Below are 19,924 nucleotides of genomic sequence, written 5' to 3'. Positions count from 1 at the left end.
AAGAAATACATTTTAAATGGTAAATCATCATATCTAGTGATGTTTTATATCAAATTTCATACTTTTATTGACCAAGTTTGTTATACTTGTTTATTAACCTGAATTCGCTGAATGGATACAATGTGTTTTTTTGAAAGCACATATTAATACTTGATAAATCTTTTTTGAATCATAAACTATTCTAATCTTATCTTAAACTCTAAAATGAGGGGTCACTGTATCTTAAATGCAATACTTTTGACTCGTTAAAAGTCATATTTGTCATAGTCTAACTTATGTGTCAACAAAGTTTTCGCGATCAAGAGCGGGTGAGCCTCTACCGTGACGTGTGTTCAAATAAAATATTTCATCAAAGCTGTAGTCAACTGCCAATCATTCAATTTCCAAGAAGCATGTGCCATATATGCCATCGAAGTGTATTAATCCCATTGGTTGACTGGTCTAACTGTACGCAAATTAGATTGCCATTCTGAGACACTAGCAAAATATTAGCCAATGAAATATTGTAACATGATCACATGATTACATTCTCGTGAAACTTGACCCAGTTCATTTTGTATGCTCTACTTGTCCACGGGCATGCTAGGACACGTATATTTCTGGCCCGACATCTAAACCTTACTTGGCACGGTCGTCGGGCAATGGTATTTTTCAACTCCTGCTTCTTATCATGTAGTACATTTTTCTCCATAAAAATAAATTACCGCAAACAATAGAAACAGGATGTTTAGGCTTTTCTGTGATGAAAGTGCATGGGAGTACTTTCAACCACCACTCAATCACTCAATGTAGTCAGTCGTGGAAAAAACAGTTGAGTGGTAATTTTTCTTGCATTTTTTAAAAGGATATTTTGAAAATATATCCAGGTTAACAAACCAAAAAAAAACTACATCTCACCTTGACAAACACGTCATGGGGTTCACCTGGCTGTGTAGCTCGACTGTCGCAGACCACGTTGGTGTCACTGCAGCGGACAAACACCTTGCTGACGCCGCTGCCCCCGATCTGATTGGCTGCAAAGAAACAGGCATCAGTAAACAGTCAGGAAACTCACTAACTTCCACTTAGCAAAACAAAGCTAATTCCTGTTCATGAGGCAAGTAAATGTCGACGTGTGGACTCCCTCTCTTATGAAATGTTTTATAATTTCCAAGGCTAGTTGGTGAACATCACTGTGCTAACTTTGAACTTTGTAAAACAGTGTAGGTATATGTAGGTATATGTAGGTATCAGAGGTGTAGGTATAACATATGTGTAGGTATGAGATATGTAGGCATCAGATGTGTAGGTATCAGATGTGTAGGTATGAGATATGTAGGTATGAGATGTGTAGGTATCAGATGTGTAGGTATGAGATGTGTAGGTATGAGATATGTAGGTGTGAGATGTGTAGGTATCAGATGTGTAGGTATAAGATGTGTAGGTATCAGATGTGTAGGTATGAGATATGTATGTATGAGATGTGTAGGTATGAGATGTGTAGGTATCAGATATGTAGGTATCAGATATGTAGGTATGAGATGTGTAGGTATGAGATGTGTAGGTATGAGATATGTAGTTACAGATGTGTAGGTATGAGATGTGTAGGTATGAGATGTGTAGGTATGAGATGTGTATGTATGAGATATGTAGGTATGAGATACATGTATGTAGGTATCAGATATGTATGTATGAGATGTGTAGGTATCACATGTGTAGGTATCAGATGAGTAGGTATGAGATGTGTAGGTATGAGATGTGTAGGTATGAGATGTGTAGGTATGAGATGTGTAGGTATGAGATGTGTAGGTATCAGATGAGTAGGTATGAGATGTGTAGGTATCAGATGTGTAGGTATGAGATGTGTATGAGATGTGTAGGTATCAGGTGAGTAGGTATGAGATGTGTAGGTATGAGATGTGTAGGTATGAGATATGTAGGTATGAAATGAGTAGGTATGAGATGTGTAGGTATGAGATGTGTAGGTATGAGATGTGTAGGTATGAGATGTGTAGGTATGAGATGAGTAGGTATCAGATATGTAGGTATGAGATGTGTAGGTATTAGATGTGTAGGTATGAGATATGTAGGTATGATATATGTAGGTATAAGATGTGTATGTATGAGATATGTATGTATGAGATGTGTAGGTATCAGGTGAGTAGGTATGAGATGTGTAGGTATGAGATGTGTAGGTATGAGATATGTAGGTATGAGATGTGTAGGTATGAGATGTGTAGGTATGAGATGTGTAGGTATGAGATATGTAGGTATGAGATATGTAGGTATCAGATGTGTGGAAATGATGACTTTTCTTTCTTACATTGTTGTTGTTTAACACTGAACTCAGCAATATTCCAGGTCTATGATGGCGTTCTGTGAATAATCAAGTCTGGACCAGACAATCCAGTGATTGACAACATGGGCATTGATCTCATGGGGATACGATGACATGCATCAACCAAGTTAGTGACCCTGACCACCGGATCCTGTTAGTCGCCTTTTATGACAAGAATAGTGCCCAATTACGGCAGCCATGGGTTGCTGAAGACCAATTCTACCCCGGATCTTCCCAGGTCCACAATGTGATGACAGAGACACTACATGGATCGACTGGATAACCTGGCAAGGCGTGGAGATCCTGCAGTCGAACAGATTTCTTCAGGAATGCCTGCTCTGGGTGGTAGAAGCGGAACGTCTGGTCAACAACATGAGGCTGGGGTTCTACCTTCAGATGCAAGACAGCGATGGGCTTGCCATCCTCCGACTTGAAAATAACCTGTGAAAAGAAAACAACTGTGTGTAGGAAACCACTTATGATTAGATCTTGACATTCATCTTTTTTTTCGGATTCATAATGAAGGTAGGTGGCCAATCCCATATTGACCTTTGACCTGTCAAGAAACAGTTCAGTTATGGTCATGTGACCACAATCCCGTGACCACAATCCCGTGACCACACTCCCGCCCCCACCCTCAACCACCCCTGCCAAAATACTCAAATTCTCCCTACCCCGCCCCAACAGTCCCCCTGCCCCGCCCCAACACTCCCCCACCCCTGCCCCAACACTCACCCAGCCCTGCCCCAACGCTCACCTTCTCCCTCCCTCCCAACACTCCCCCACCCCTGCCCCAACACTCACTTTCTCCCTCCCTGCCCAAACACTCACCTTCTCCTTCCCTGCCCAAACACTCACCTTCAACCTTCCCTGCCCAAACACTCACCTTCTCCCTTCCTGCCCAAACACTCACCTTCTCCCTTCCTGCCCAAACACTCACCTTCTCCCTCCCTGCCCAAAACACTCACCTTCTCCTTCCCTGCCCAAACACTCACCTTCTCCTTCCCTGCCCCAACACTCACCTTCTCCTTCCCTGCCCCAACACTCACCTTCTCCCTCCCTGCCCCAACACTCACCTTCTCCTTGCCTGCCCCAACACTCACCTTCTCCTTCCCTGCCCAAACACTCACCTTCTCCTTCCCTGCCCAAACACTCACCTTCTCCTTCCCTGCCCCAACACTCACCTTCTCCTTCCCTGCCCCAACACTCACCTTCTCCTTCCCTGCCCAAACACTCACCTTCTCCTTCCCTGCCCCAACACTCACCTTCTCCTTCCCTGCCCCAACACTCACCTTCTCCCTCCCTGCCCCAACACCCACCTTCTCCCTCCCTGCCCCAACACACACCTTCTCCCTTCCTCCCAACACTCCCCCACCCCTGCCCCAACACTCACCTTCTCCCTCCCTGCCCTAATACTCACCCACCTATGCCCCAACACTCACCTTCTCCCTCCCTGCCCTAATACTCACCCACCCATGCCCCAACACTCACCTTCTCCCACCTTGCCCCAACACTCCCCCCTCCCCCACCTAAACACTCCCCCTCCCCCACCCCTGCCCCAACACTCACCCTGCCCTGCCCAAACACTCTCCCCTCCCCTCCCTGTCCTGCCCCTTACTCACTCGCACGCTGCGACTGTGGAGGATGTTGCTGTCCTCCTGCTGCTGCCCCTGCTTGTGCCTGACCTCCTTCTTCCGGAAGGGATTAACAGGGCCCTGTGAACAACAGACTCACGTCAGTCAGTCACTGTATTGTTTTTTTCTGCCATCATTTGACACTTCATGTTTTCTGAGAGATGCTTATTGTCAGGCATAACTCTCCAAGGGAGAACTCAAGACAGGAGACAATGATCATTAATTGTGTATTCGGTAGTTTGTTTCATACATACTAATATCAGCATTGGGGTATAGCATGGTTCTTTTTACTGATATTTTCCTTTCTGACGGCAAACAGTTAGATACATGTGCTTTCCTTCAGCGAGGGTGATTGATTGAGTCTGGTTGATTAGTTTTGCGCCCCTTTTAGCAATATTCCAGCAATATCCAGCAGGGGACACCAGAAATGGGCTTCATACATTGTACCCATGTCGGGAATCGAACCCCGGTCTTCGGCGTGACGAGTGAACACTTTAACCACCAGGCTACCCGACTGCCCCAAGCGAGGGTGAGCTGAGGGTGAGCACTCAATGGGGTTATTGGTATACCGCTAAATTACTCATCTCTAACACAAGACACATTTTACTGCATTGCAGGAAGCAGATCGATGTCATGGATGACCATTCCACTGACCTTGACCTACAAAGAAGGTCACTCAAAACCTCACCATTTCAATCTTCCACCCTAAATATTACTACAGAGAACATTTTTCTAGTTATTATTGACAGAACCCATTTTTGAGTGTATGACCTTGAGAGGGGATTTGGAAAGAGAAAATAGCATATTTAACTCAATAAAAGTAAGTCACTGTAAAATGTGCAGAAAAAGACATATAGAAAAACTATGGCACATCAGTTTTCTGAATGAGTTTGTTTGAGAGTTAACTTGAGAGTCCATTGATTCACAGCCTTTCTGATCTCTGTCCTGCCTTAAAAATGACATGTATCAAGGGGTTTTTTTAGGCTATGATCTTGACTGTTTAAGGAAGGGACAAAAATAACCATACTGGTACCTGTGGTTAAACAGACTGAACTAAACAAGCACCTGTGGGTGAACAGACTGAACTAAACAAGCACATGTGGCTGAACAGACTGAACTAAACAAGCACCTGTGGCTGAACAGACTGAACTAAACAAGCACCTGTGGCTGAACAGACTGAACTAAACAAGCACCTGTGGCTAAACAAGCACCTGTGGCTAAACAGACTGAACTAAACAAGCACCTGTGGCCAAACAGACTGAACTAAACAAGCACCAGTGGCCAAACAGACTGAACTAAACAAGCACCTGTGGCTGAACAGAGTGAACTAAACAAGCACCTGTGGCTGAAAGGTCTGAACTAAGCAAACACCTGTGGCTAAACAGACTGAACTAAACAAGCACCTGTGGCTGAACAGAGTGAACTAAGCAAACACCTGTAGCTGAACACACTGAACTAAACAAGCACCTGTGGCCAAACAGACTGAACTAAACAAACACCTGTGGCTAAACAGACTGAACTAAACAAGCACCTGTGGCTAAACAGACTGAACTAAACAAGCACCTGTGGCCAAACAGACTGAGCTAAACAAGCACCTGTGGCTGAACAGAGTGAACTAAACAAGCACCTGTGGCTGAAAGGTCTGAACTAAGCAAACACCTGTGGCTGAACAGACTGAACTAAACAAGCACCTGTGGCTGAACAGACTGAACTAAACAAGCACCTGTGGCTGAACAGAGTGAACTAAACAAGCACCTGTGGCTTAACAGACTGAACTAAACAAGCACCTGTGGCTAAACAAGCACCTGTGGCTAAACAGACTGAATTAAACAAGCACCTGTGGCGAAACAGACTGAACTAAACAAGCACCTGTGGCCAAACAGACTGAACTAAACAAGCACCTGTGGCTGAACAGAGTGAACTAAACAAGCACCTGTGGCTGAACGGTCTGAACTAAGCAAACACCTGTGGCTAAACAGACTGAACTAAACAAGCACCTGTGGCTGAACAGAGTGAACTAAGCAAACACCTGTAGCTGAACAGACTGAACTAAACAAGCATCTGTGGCTGAACAGAGTGAACTAAACAAGCACCTGTGGCTGAAAGGTCTGAACTAAGCAAACACCTGTGGCTGAACAGACTGAACTAAACAAGCACCTGTGGCTGAACAGACTGAACTAAACAAGCACCTGTGGCTGAAGAGAGTGAACTTAGCAAACACCAGTGGCTGAACAGACTGAACTAAACAAGCACCTGTGGCTGAACAGACTGAACTAAACAAGCACCTGTGGCTAAACAGACTGAACTAAACAAGCACCTGTGGCTGAATAGACTGAACTAAACAAGCACCTGTGGCTAAACAAGCACCTGTGGCTAAACAGACTGAACTAAACAAGCACCTGTGGCCAAACAGACTGAACTAAACAAGCACCAGTGGCCAAACAGACTGAACTAAACAAGCACCTGTGGCTGAACAGACTGAACTAAACAAGCACCTGTGGCTGAAAGGTCTGAACTAAGCAAACACCTGTGGCTAAACAGACTGAACTAAACAAGCACCTGTGGCTGAACAGAGTGAACTAAGCAAACACCTGTAGCTGAACAGACTGAACTAAACAAGCACCTGTGGCTGAACAGAGTGAACTAAACAAGCACCTGTGGCTGAAAGGTCTGAACTAAGCAAACACCTGTGGCTAAACAGACTGAACTAAACAAGCACCTGTGGCTGAACAGAGTGAACTAAGCAAACACCTGTAGCTGAACAGACTGAACTAAACAAGCACCTGTGGCCAAACAGACTGAACTAAACAAACACCTGTGGCTAAACAGACTGAACTAAACAAGCACCTGTGGCTAAACAGACTGAACTAAACAAGCACCTGTGGCCAAACAGACTGAGCTAAACAAGCACCTGTGGCTGAAAAGAGTGAACTAAACAAGCACCTGTGGCTGAACAGACTGAACTAAACAAGCACCTGTGGCTGAACAGAGTGAACTAAACAAGCACCTGTGGCTAAACAAGCACCTGTGGCTAAACAGACTGAACTAAACAAGCACCTGTGGCTGAACAGAGTGAACTTAACAAGCACCTGTGGCTGAAAGGTCTGAACTAAGCAAACACCTGTGGCTAAACAGACTGAACTAAACAAGCACCTGTGGCTGAACAGAGTGAACTAAGCAAACACCTGTAGCTGAACAGACTGAACTAAACAAGCACCTGTGGCCAAACAGACTGAACTAAACAAACACCTGTGGCTAAACAGACTGAACTAAACAAGCACCTGTGGCTAAACAGACTGAACTAAACAAGCACCTGTGGCTAAACAGACTGAACTAAACAAGCACCTGTGGCTAAACAAGCACCTGTGGCTAAACAGACTGAACTAAACAAGCACCTGTGGCCAAACAGACTGAACTAAACAAGCACCTGTGGCCAAACAGACTGAACTAAACAAGCACCTGTGGCTGAACAGAGTGAACTAAACAAGCACCTGTGGCTGAAAGGTCTGAACTAAGCAAACACCTGTGGCTAAACAGGCTGAACTAAACAAGCACCTGTGGCTGAACAGAGTGAACTAAGCAAACACCTGTAGCTGAACAGACTGAACTAAACAAGCACCTGTGGCTGAAAGGTCTGAACTAAGCAAACACCTGTGGCTGAACAGACTGAACTAAACAAGCACCTGTGGCTGAACAGAGTGAACTAAACTAGCACCTGTGGCTGAACAGAGTGAACTAAGCAAACACGAGTGGCTGAACAGACTGAACTAAACAAGCACCTGTGGCTGAACAGACTGAACTCAACAAGCACCTGTGGCTGAACAGACTGAACTAAACAAGCACCTGTGGCTGAACAGACTGAACTAAACAAGCACCTGTGGCTGAACAGACTGAACTAAACAAGCACCTGTGGCTGAACAGAGTGAACTAAACAAGCACCTGTGGCTGAACAGACTGAACTAAACAAGCACCTGTGGCTTAACAGACTGAACTAAACAAGCACCTGTGGCTGAACAGACTGAACTAAACAAGCACCTGTGGCTGAACAGAGTGAACTAAACAAGCACCTGTGGCTGAACAGACTGAACTAAACAAGCACCTGTGGCTGAACAGACTGAACTTAACAAGCACCTGTGGCTGAACAGATTGGTCGGCCTGGAAACTCTGATACTTGAGGGGGATGTTGACTGTTTCTTTGGGACGCAGGAAGATCTCCGGCCCATCGGACTTTCTATCCTTGTTGAACATGCCCTCCTCTACATGGGTGTTGATGTTGTTTATTTGCTTGAAGTGCCGCCACTCCCGGGCGTCTGTGATGACTCTGAGGAAACAAGGATCATATTAAAGGGGACTTGGCCCAGATCAGTTGGTAGGGCCAGTAACTTGGCTTCCAGCCAATATCACACCACCTTCTTACACTGATGTACCAGCTTTTTCGTTTGTTTGTTAGTTGTTTAACGCTGCACTCTGCAATATTTCAGCTATATAATGACGGCTGTCTGTAAATAATCGGGTCAGTGATTAAATCATGAGCATCGATCCATGCAATTGGGAAATGATGACATGCATCAAACAACCACCCTTTCCCGTTAGTCGCCTCTTACGACAAGCATTGTTGCCTTTTGCGGCAAGCATGGGTTGCTGAAGACCTATTCTACCCCGGATCTTCACGGGTCGTACCAGCTGTCTAGAACACTCACCCTACAGCTGGATCAGAGCAGTCCATCGTGATGTTCTGCTGGACGTTGTAGGGGTTCTTCAGGACAAACTCGAAGAACTCGGCCGTGGCAAAGGTGGGGTAGATGGTGTGCTCGGTGGTGATTGTGTTGCTGAGCATGGTGAGGATGCCTTCTCTCTTCGTCTGCATGCGGTAGATCTCCATCGTCTTCATGTCCCTCATCCGCTCTGTCTTCTCCTTGCGATAACCCTGCAACACAACTGGCAGATGGGTCACTGAACAAAGTTCACCATTACCATTATTCCTGAAAATATTTTTATTTCTCAAAGAGGACCCAGAGTCCTTGATGGGTTCATACCCGAGTATTCCTAATAAACCTACTGCCAATTTCGCCTATCCTATGCAGTGAGAGATCCTTCACAAGTCTGCCTACCCTAGAGAGAAAGTGACAGTGACAGATCCAACACAAGTCTGCCTACCCTAGAGAGAAAGTGACAGTGACAGATCCAACACAAGTCCGCCTACCCTAGAGAGAAAGTGACAGTGACAGTGACAGTGAGAAATCCTTCACAAGTCTGTCTACCCTAGAGAGAAAGTGACAGTGACAGTGAGAGATCCTTCACAAGTCCGCCTACCCTAGAGAGAAAGTGACAGTGACAGTGAGAGATCCTTCACAAGTCTGCCTACCCTAGAGAGAAAGAGACAGTGACAGTGAGAGATCCTTCACAAGTCTGCCTCCCCTAGAAAGAAAGCGACAGTGACAGTGACAGTTCCTTCACAAGTCTGCCTACCCTAGAGAGAAAGTGACAGTGACAGTGAGAGATCCTTCACAAGTCCGCCTACCCTAGAGAGAAAGTGACAGTGAGAGTGAGAGATCCTTCACAAGTCGGTCTACCCTTGAGAGAAAGTGACAGTGACAGTGAGAGATCCTTCACAAGTCTGTCTACCCTTGAGAGAAAGTGACAGTGACAGTGAGAGATCCTTCACAAGTCTGCCTACCCTAGAGAGAAAGTGACAGTGACAGTGACAGTGACAGTGAGAGATCCTTCACAAGTCTGCCTACCCTAGAGAGAAAGTGACAGTGACAGTGACAGTGAGAAATCCTTCACTAGTCTGTCTACCCTACAGAGAAAGTGACAGTGACAGTGAGAGATCCTTCACAAGTCTGCCTACCCTAGAGAGAAAGAGACAGTGACAGTGAGAGATCCTTCACAAGTCTGCCTACTCTAGAAAGAAAGCGACAGTGACATTGAGAGATCTGCCTACCATAATGGTGGTTGTTTTTTCATTCTCCTGCTCTCCACTCTGCTGGCGAACAGCATTCATCCGGGCAAGTTTCCTTTGCCTCTCAGAGTCGACTCCTCTGTGTGTTTCTTCCTTGTCCATCTGTCGTTCCTTTGAAAACATCATGGTGGACACTTCACGATTGTCTGTCAGTGGCTGAGCTCTAGAGACACCCAGCTTCTTCAAACCTGCATCACAAAGAACCACCATTAAACTACAACTGTCTGTCAGGGGCTGAGCTCTAGAGACACCCAGCTTCTTCAAACCTGCATCACAAAGAACCACCATTAAACTACAACTGTCTGTCAGGGGCTGAGCTCTAGAGACACCCAGCTTCTTCAAACCTGCATCACAAAGAACCACCATTAAACTACAACTGTCTGTCAGGGGCTGAGCTCTAGAGACACCCAGCTTCTTCAAACCTGCATCACAAAGAACCATCATTAAACTACAACTGTCTGTCAGGGGCTGAGCTCTAGAGACACCCAGCTTCTTCAAACCTGCATCACAAAGAACCACCATTAAACTACAACTGTCTGTCAGGGGCTGAGCTCTAGAGACACCCAGCTTCTTCAAACCTGCATCACAAAGAATCACCATTAAACTACAACTGTCTGTCAGGGGCTGAGCTCTAGAGACACCCAGCTTCTTCAAACCTGCATCACAAAGAACCACCATTAAACTACAACTGTCTGTCAGGGGCTGAGCTCTAGAGACACCCAGCTTCTTCAAACCTGCATCAAAAGGACCACCATTAAACTACAACTGTCTGTCAGGGGCTGAGCTCTAGAGACACCCAGCTTCTTCAAACCTGCATCACAAAGAACCACCATTAAACTACAACTGTCTGTCAGGGGCTGAGCTCTAGAGACACCCAGCTTCTTCAAACCTGCATCACAAAGAACCACCATTAAACTACAACTGTCTGTCAGGGGCTGAGCTCTAGAGACACCCAGCTTCTTCAAACCTGCATCACAAAGAACCACCATTAAACTACAACTGTCTGTCAGGGGCTGAGCTCTAGAGACACCCCGCTTCTTCAAACCTGCATCACAAAGAACCACCATTAAACTACAACTGTCTGTCAGGGGCTGAGCTCTAGAGACACCCAGCTTCTTCAAACCTGCATAACAAAGAACCACCATTAAACTACAACTGTCTGTCCTGGGCTGAGCTTGCATGACACCCAGCTTCTTCAAACCTGCATCACAAAGAACCACCATTAAACTACAACTGTCTGTCAGGGGCTGAGCTCTAGAGACACCCAGCTTCTTCAAACCTGCATCACAAAGAACCATCATTAAACTACAACTGTCTGTCAGGGGCTGAGCTCTAGAGACACCCAGCTTCTTCAAACCTGCATCACAAAGAACCACCATTAAACTACAACTGTCTGTCAGGGGCTGAGCTCTAGAGACACCCAGCTTCTTCAAACCTGCATCACAAAGAACCACCATTAAACTACAACTGTCTGTCAGGGGCTGAGCTCTAGAGACACCCAGCTTCTTCAAACCTGCATCACAAAGAACCACCATTAAACTACAACTGTCTGTCAGGGGCTGAGCTCTAGAGACACCCAGCTTCTTCAAACCTGCATCACAAAGAACCACCATTAAACTACAACTGTCTGTCAGGGGCTGAGCTCTAGAGACACCCAGCTTCTTCAAACCTGCATCACAAAGAACCACCATTAAACTACAACTGTCTGTCAGGGGCTGAGCTCTAGAGACACCCAGCTTCTTCAAACCTGCATCACAAAGAACCACCATTAAACTACAACTGTCTGTCAGGGGCTGAGCTCTAGAGACACCCCGCTTCTTCAAACCTGCATCACAAAGAACCACCATTAAACTACAACTGTCTGTCAGGGGCTGAGCTCTAGAGACACCCAGCTTCTTCAAACCTGCATCACAAAGAACCACCATTAAACTACAACTGTCTGTCCTGGGCTGAGCTTGCATGACACCCAGCTTCTTCAAACCTGCATCACAAAGAACCACCATTAAACTACAACTGTCTGTCAGGGGCTGAGCTCTAGAGACACCCAGCTTCTTCAAACCTGCATCACAAAGAACCACCATTAAACTACAACTGTCTGTCAGGGGCTGAGCTCTAGAGACACCCAGCTTCTTCAAACCTGCATCACAAGCTCGCATGACACCCAGTTTCAAGTGCCTGTCAGGGGCTAAGCTCGCGTGACACCCAGTTTCAAGTGTCTGTCAGTGCCACAAGGGTTTCACAATACACCTACCATTCTCTCCCCTCATCAGACTCCCGCCCTTGTATGAGGAGTTCCCGGCTGTCTGAGAGATAATCACCTGGGTCTTGCTCGGTAATGGAATTGTTTCTGAAAAGACAAAATTATATTAATATTGACCTTTTGGCTAAGTGATCAAATCAGACATAATGTCAATAGTTGAGCCGACCAGCAATAAACATAACATCATCATCTTGATGTTCACCAGGCCCTGGACAGTGGGGAATATGGGAGATATGTCACAGCTGTAGCCACAGGCCCTGGACAGTGGGAATATTTGAGATATGTCACAGCAGGTTGTACACACCTATACCCACAGGCCCTGGACAGTGGGGAATACTGGAGATATGTCACAGCTATACCCACAGGCCCTGGACAGTGGGGAATACTGGAGATATGTCACAGCTATACCCACAGGCCCTGGACAGTGGGGAATATGGGAGATATGTCACAGCTATACCCACAGGCCCTGGACAGTGGGGAATACTGGAGATATGTCACAGCTTGGTGTACCCACCTATACCCACAGGCCCTGGACAGTGGGGAATACTGGAGATATATCACAGCTTGATGTACCCACCTATACCCACAGGCCCTGGACAGTGGGGAATACTGGAGATATGTCACAGCTATACCCACAGGCCATGGAGTGGGGAATATGGGAGATATGTCACAGCTATCACAGTAGGCCCTGGACAGTGGGAAATATGGGAGATATGTCACAGCTGGTTGTACACAGCTCTACCCACAGGCCCTGGACAGTGGGGAATATGGGAGATATGTCACAGCTATACCCACAGGCCCTGGACAGTGGGGAATATGGGAGATATGTCACAGCTGCTTGTACACAGCTATACCCACAGGCCCTGGACAGTGGGGAATACTGGAGATATATCACAGCTTGATGTACCCACCTATACCCACAGGCCCTGGACAGTGGGAAATACTGGAGATATATCACAGCTTGGTGTACCCACCTATACCCACAGGCCCTGGACAGTGGGGAATACTGGAGATATGTCACAGCTATACCCACAGGCCCTGGACAGTGGGGAAAATGTGAGATATGTCACAGCTATACCCACAGGCCCTGGACAGTGGGGAATACTGGAGATATGTCACAGCTATACCCACATGCCATGGACAGTGGGGAATATGGGAGATATGTCACAGCTATACCCAAAGGCCCTGGACAGTGGGGAATATGGGAGATATGTCACAGCTATACCCACAGGCCCTGGACAGTGGGGAATACTGGAGATATGTCACAGCTATACCCACAGGCCCTGGACAGTGGGGAATATGGGAGATATGTCACAGCTATCAAAGTAGGCCCTGGACAGTGGGGAATATGGGAGATATGTCACAGCTGGTTGTACACAGCTCTACCCACAGGCCCTGGACAGTGGGGAATATGGGAGATATGTCACAGCTATACCCACAGGCCCTGGACAGTGGGGAATATGGGAGATATGTCACAGCTGCTTGTACACAGCTATACCCACAGGCCCTAGACAGTGGGGAATATGGGGGATATGTCACAGCTATCACAGTAGGCCCTGGACAGTGGGGGATATGGGAGATATGTCACAGCTGGTTGTACACAGCTATACCCACAGGCCCTGGACAGTGGGGAATATGGGAGATATGTCACAGCTGCTTGTACACAGCTATACCCACAGGCCCTAGACAGTGGGGAATATGGGAGATATGTCACAGCTATCACAGTAGGCCCTGGACAGTGGGGGATATGGGAGATATGTCACAGCTGGTTGTACACAGCTATACCCACAGGCCCTGGACAGTGGGGAATATGGGAGATATGTCACAGCTATACCCACAGGCCCTGGACAGTGGGGAATATGGGAGATATGTCACAGCTGCTTGTACACAGCTATACCCACAGGCCCTGGACAGTGGGGAATATGGGAGATATGTCACAGCTATACCCACAGGCCCTGGACAGTGGGGAATATGGGAGATATGTCACAGCTGGTTGTACACAGCTATACCCACAGGCCCTGGACAGTGGGGAATATGGGAGATATGTCACAGCTATACCCACAGGCCCTGGACAGTGGGGAATATGGGAGATATGTCACAGCTGGTTGTACACAGCTCTACCCACAGGCCCTGGACAGTGGGGAATACTGGAGATATGTCACAGCTGGTTGTACACAGCTATTGAATAGAAGGAAAAAGTTGGTAGTGGTTTGCCTTGGAACTGCACACCCAAACACACCCGTTGCTTACCACTTGGACATGTTTTTTGTAAATCTCGCGCTTTTCATGCCCTGTATCTGACAGCGTAGCATTGTGGGTTGACATGTTATTGTTGTGGGATGAAGATGTCCATAAGACTCCAGTCAGGAGACTGCTTTTGATAATATTAGAAAGAACTTCCATTATCTGGAAGTATATACCATTTATGATCAAAAGTGTTAAATTATTCACACTTTCAGTGACCTGTTTATTTAATGGGGAAAAAGAACTTCCTCCTTCCAAGCTATATCAGGTCTGAGTGTAAACAGCTATCAAATCCGCTGCTGTCACCTGTTCTGTGCCCGACTCTCTTCACTTCTCCTTGATGTCCGATGTTGGCCATCCTCAGGTGTAACTTGCCCCGGCGGAGGGGCTTCACGCTGGCAGCACGCATGTCGGCGTGTTTGTTGTCACTAGAGGCTGTGTCCTCGTGGTATTCACTTGTCACAACGTCCAGTTCAAAGGTTGTCTGGACAGCCTCATTCCCATTCCGGCACAGGTACTGAAACAATCAGAAACATCGGTCACGGTCTGTATGTGGGTCAGAGATATATCTGTCAGGGTCTGTATGTAGGTCAGAGAAAGATCTTTGTCAGGGTCTGTATGTAGGTCAGAGATATATCTGTCAGGGTCTGTATGTGGGTCAGAGATATATCTGTCAGGGTCTGTATGTAGGTCAGAGATATATCTGTCAGGGTCTGTATGTAGGTCAGAGAAAGATCTTTGTCAGGGTCTGTATGTACGTCAGAGATATATCTGTCAGGGTCTGTATGTAGGTCAGAGATATATCTGTCAGGGTATGTATGTAGGTCAGAGAAAGATCTTTGTCAGGGTCTGTATGTAGGTCAGAGATATATCTGTCAGGGTCTGTATGTGGGTCAGAGATATATCTGTCAGGGTCTGTATGTAGGTAAAAGATATATCTGTCAGGGTCTGTATGTAGGTCAGAGAAAGATCTTTGTCAGGGTCTGTATGTAGGTCAGAGATATATCTGTCAGGGTCTGTATGTAGGTCAGAGATATATCTGTCAGGGTCTGTATGTAGGTCAGAGATATATCTGTCAGGGTCTGTATGTAGGTCAGAGAAAGATCTTTGTCAGGGTCTGTATGTAGGTCAGAGATATATCTGTCAGGGTCTGTATGTGGGTCAGAGAAAGATCTTTGTCAGACTCTGTATGTGGGTCAGAGAAAGATCTTTGTCAGGGTCTGTATGTAGGTCAGAGATATATCTGTCAGGGTCTGTATGTGGGTCAGAGAAAGATCTTTGTCAGACTCTGTATGTGGGTCAGAGAAAGATCTTTTTCAGGGTCTGTATGTAGGTCAGAGATATATCTGTCAGGGTCTGTATGTGGGTCAGAGAAAGATCTTTGTCAGACTCTGTATGTGGGTCAGAGAAAGATCTTTGTCAGGGTCTGTATGTAGGTCAGAGATATATCTGTCAGGGTCTGTATGTGGGTCAGAGAAAGAACTTTGTCAGACTCTGTATGTGGGTCAGAGAAAGATCTTTGTCAGGGTCTGTATGTAGGTCAGAGATATATCTGTCAGGGTCTGTATGTGGGTCAGAGAAAGATCTTTGTCAGGGTCTATATCTGAGACAGAGAAAGATCTTTGTCAGGGTCTGTATGTAGGTCACAGATATATCTGTCACGGTCTGTATGTGGGTCAGAGAAAGATCTTTGTCAGACTCTGTATGTGGGTCAGAGAAAGATCTTTGTCAGGGTCTGTATGTAGGTCAGAGATATATCTGTCAGGGTCTGTATGTGGGTCAGAGAAAGATCTTTGTCAGGGTCTATATCTGAGTCAGAGAAAGATCTTTGTCAGGGTCTGTATATAGGTCAGAGAAAGATCTTTGTCAGGGTCTATATCTGAGTCAGAGAAAGATCTTTGTCAGGGTCTATATCTTAGTCAGAGAAAGATCTTTGTCAGGGTCTGTATGTAGGTCAGAGATATATCTGTCAGGGTCTGTATGTGGGTCAGAGAAAGATCTTTGTCAGACTCTGTATGTGGGTCAGAGAAAGATCTTTGTCAGGGTCTGTATGTAGGTCAGAGATATATCTGTCAGGGTCTGTATGTGGGTCAGAGAAAGAACTTTGTCAGACTCTGTATGTGGGTCAGAGAAAGATCTTTGTCAGGGTCTGTATGTAGGTCAGAGATATATCTGTCAGGGTCTGTACGTGGGTCAGAGAAAGATCTTTGTCAGGGTCTATATCTGAGACAGAGAAAGATCTTTGTCAGGGTCTGTATGTAGGTCACAGATATATCTGTCAGGGTCTGTATGTGGGTCAGAGATAGATCTTTGTCAGGGTCTATATCTGAGTCAGAGAAAGATCTTTGTCAGGGTCTGTATATAGGTCAGAGAAAGATCTTTGTCAGGGTCTGTATATAGGTCAGAGAAAGATCTTTGTCAGGGTCTGTATGTAGGTCAGAGATATATCTGTCAGGGTCTGTATGTGGGTCAGAGAAAGAACTTTGTCAGACTCTGTATGTGGGTCAGAGAAAGATCTTTGTCAGGGTCTGTATGTAGGTCAGAGATATATCTGTCAGGGTCTGTATGTGGGTCAGAGAAAGATCTTTGTCAGGGTCTATATCTGAGACAGAGAAAGATCTTTGTCAGGGTCTGTATGTAGGTCACAGATATATCTGTCAGGGTCTGTATGTGGGTCAGAGATAGATCTTTGTCAGGGTCTATATCTGAGTCAGAGAAAGATCTTTGTCAGGGTCTGTATATAGGTCAGAGAAAGATCTTTGTCAGGGTCTTTATATGAGTCAGAGAAAGATCTTTGTCAGGGTCTATATCTTAGTCAGAGAAAGATCTTTGTCAGGGTCTATATCTGGGTCAGAGATAGATCTCTGTCAGGGTCTATATCTGGGTCAGAGATGTCTCTGTCAGGGTCTATATGTAGGTCAGAGATGTCTCTGTCAGGGTCTATATGTAGGTCAGAGCAAGATTTTTGTCAGGGTCTATATCTGGGCCAACAAAGGATCTGTCAGTGTGACCATATTTGAGCAGTGTCACCTTTCTTAAAAGCCAACCAAAGTTGAGTGGCGTGACCTGACTTACATAAGCCAACCACAGCTCAGTTGAGTGGTGTAACGTACCTTGAGGTCGACAGCTCAGTTGAGTGGTGTAACGTACCTTGAGGTCGACAGCTCAGTTGAGCAGTGTAACGTACCTTGAGGTCGACAGCTCAGTTGAGCGGTGTAACGTACCTTGAGGTCGACAGCTCAGTTGAGTGGTGTAACGTACCTTGAGGTCGACAGCTCAGTTGAGCGGTGTAACGTACCTTGAGGTCGACAGCTCAGTTGAGTGGTGTTATATACGTTGAGGTCGACAGCTCAGTTGAGCAGTGTAACGTACCTTGAGGTCGACAGCTCAGTTGAGTGGTGTAACGTACCTTGAGGTCGACAGCTCAGTTGAGTGGTGTAACGTACCTTGAGGTCGACAGCTCAGTTGAGCAGTGTAACGTACCTTGAGGTCGACAGCTCAGTTGAGCAGTGTAACGTACCTTGAGGTCGACAGCTGATGAGCCAATGAGGAGGAGGGAGTCAGCGTCCCAGACGTCAATGTGGAGGGTTTGGCGGGCCAGATGCTGGTAAAACAAGCTGCTCTCCCCGGGCTTCAGAAACGTGGGGTCAAGGAAGTACTTCACCTGCACATCATACAAGGTCAGGGTGTGTCAGATAACAGAGCTACACTCACCTGATTTGCAGCATCAGTTCACATGTAGGAAGACAAGAGACACAAGAGCATTTCATACAGCATCACTGTTATCATACATAAAAATGTTTGGATTTGGATTTAAAAATCATTTGCTTCTGTGCCGCTTTGGGCCACTACCCAGGTGGAGTACATACTGCTACTAGAACAATGTGTCTGCCCCTCCTGAACTGACCCATCCTTTAATCCCACCCTGTCCCTCACCTCGAACCCTGCCCCTCCTGAACTGACCCATCCTTTAATCCCACCCTGTCCCTCACCTCAAACCCCGCCCCTCCTGAACTGACCCATCCTTTAATCCCACCCTGTCCCTCACCTCCAACCCCGCCCCTCCTGAACGGACCCATCCTTTAATTCCACCCAGTCCCTCACCTCAAACCTCCCCCCTCCTGAACTGACCCATCCGTTAATCCCACCCTGTCCCTCACCTTGAACCCTGCCCCTCCTGAACTGACCAATCCTTTAATCCCATCCAATCCCTCAACCCGAACCCCGCCCCTCCTGAACTGACCCATCCTTTAATCCCACCCTGTCCCTCACCTCGAACCCTGGTGGCTGCCCCTCCTGAATGGACCCATCCATTAATCCCACCCTGTCCCTCACCTCGAACCCTGGAGGCTGCCCCTCCTGAATGGACCCATCCTTTAATCCCACCCTGTCCCTCACCTCGAACCCTGGTGGCTGCCCCTCCTGAATGGACCCATCCTTTAATCCCACCCTGTCCCTCACCTCGAACCCTGGTGGCTGCCCCTCCTGAATGGACCCATCCTTAAATCCCACCCTGTCCCTCACCTCGAACCCTGGTGGCTGCCCCTCCTGAATGGACCCATCCTTCTCCATCCTGTGCAGGATGAATGGGGAGGACAGCGGATCTGCGGTCAAATCATTCTGGGATTTGGACAGAAGTAATCTGGAACATACAGAAGATCAAGTTGAGGATGTGATGATTAACTCTGGAATAATGCAGATGGGAGTTGTCTCGGAGTCACCAGAAAAGTGTTTACGAGTACTTTCAAGCCCAGAAGCAGCCCTCATCTTGCCATCATTCCTAGAAGGCCACCATGTACTTTCAGTGTAATATCATTACCTTACCTTGCCTGGTCAACAGACTGAGGAGCCTCTCAGACAGGACAATTGGCTCTACGTAGGATTGAGATGTGACAATTGGCTCTACGTAGGATTGAGATGTGACAATTGGCTCTACGTAGGATTGAGATGTGACGATTGGCTCTACGTAGGATTCAGATGTGACAATTGGCTCTACGTAGGATTCAGATGTGACAATTGGCTCTACGTAGGATTCAGATGTGACAATTGGCTCTACGTAGGATTCAGATGTGACAATTGGCTCTACGTAGGATTCAGATGTGACAATTGGCTCTACGTAGGATTCAGATGTGACAATTGGCTCTACGTAGGATTCAGATGTGACAATTGGCTCTATGTAACCCACAGACAGGACAATTGGCTCAACATATGATCCACATCACTCCAGCATGACAATTGGCTCTACATACCTCTCTGATGTGACAATTAGCTATACACATCACTCCAGCATGACAATTGGCTCTACATACCTCTCTGATGTGACAATTAGCTATACACATCGCTCCAGCATGACAATTGGCTCTACATACCTATCCGATGTGACAATAAGCTCTACACGTCACACCAGCATCACAATTGGCTCTACATACCTATCCGATGTGACAATTAGCTCTACACTTCACTCCAGCATGACAAAAAGTTCTACACTTCACTCCAGCATGACAATT

The 19,924-nt window shown here is 46.6% G+C and overlaps 1 protein-coding gene across 3 annotated transcripts in view; it reads right to left on the bottom strand.

Moving 5' to 3' along the window:
* The window catches only part of LOC124127531 (nephrocystin-4-like), a 116,697-nt gene that overhangs the window by 12,345 nt on the left and 84,428 nt on the right, over positions 1 to 19,924 (bottom strand). For all 3 annotated transcript variants that reach the window (XM_048393193.1, XM_048393192.1, XM_048393194.1), the window contains 10 exons: positions 18,942 to 19,059; positions 17,938 to 18,081; positions 14,724 to 14,934; positions 12,165 to 12,260; positions 9,896 to 10,101; positions 8,652 to 8,878; positions 8,083 to 8,272; positions 3,940 to 4,032; positions 2,602 to 2,758; positions 898 to 1,013 (listed from right to left, as the gene is read on the bottom strand). In XM_048393193.1, the coding sequence (XP_048249150.1) occupies positions 898 to 1,013; positions 2,602 to 2,758; positions 3,940 to 4,032; positions 8,083 to 8,272; positions 8,652 to 8,878; positions 9,896 to 10,101; positions 12,165 to 12,260; positions 14,724 to 14,934; positions 17,938 to 18,081; positions 18,942 to 19,059 (1,558 nt within the window). The remainder of the gene's footprint in view (positions 1 to 897; positions 1,014 to 2,601; positions 2,759 to 3,939; positions 4,033 to 8,082; positions 8,273 to 8,651; positions 8,879 to 9,895; positions 10,102 to 12,164; positions 12,261 to 14,723; positions 14,935 to 17,937; positions 18,082 to 18,941; positions 19,060 to 19,924) is intronic.

This window comes from Haliotis rufescens, unplaced genomic scaffold, assembly GCF_023055435.1.
Source record: "Haliotis rufescens isolate VD_foot unplaced genomic scaffold, xgHalRufe1.0.p SCAF_117, whole genome shotgun sequence".
NCBI classification, from domain to species: domain Eukaryota; kingdom Metazoa; phylum Mollusca; class Gastropoda; order Lepetellida; family Haliotidae; genus Haliotis; species Haliotis rufescens.
Note: the sequence above shows the minus strand (reverse complement) of the source record. Positions and strands in the feature narration are given on the sequence as shown.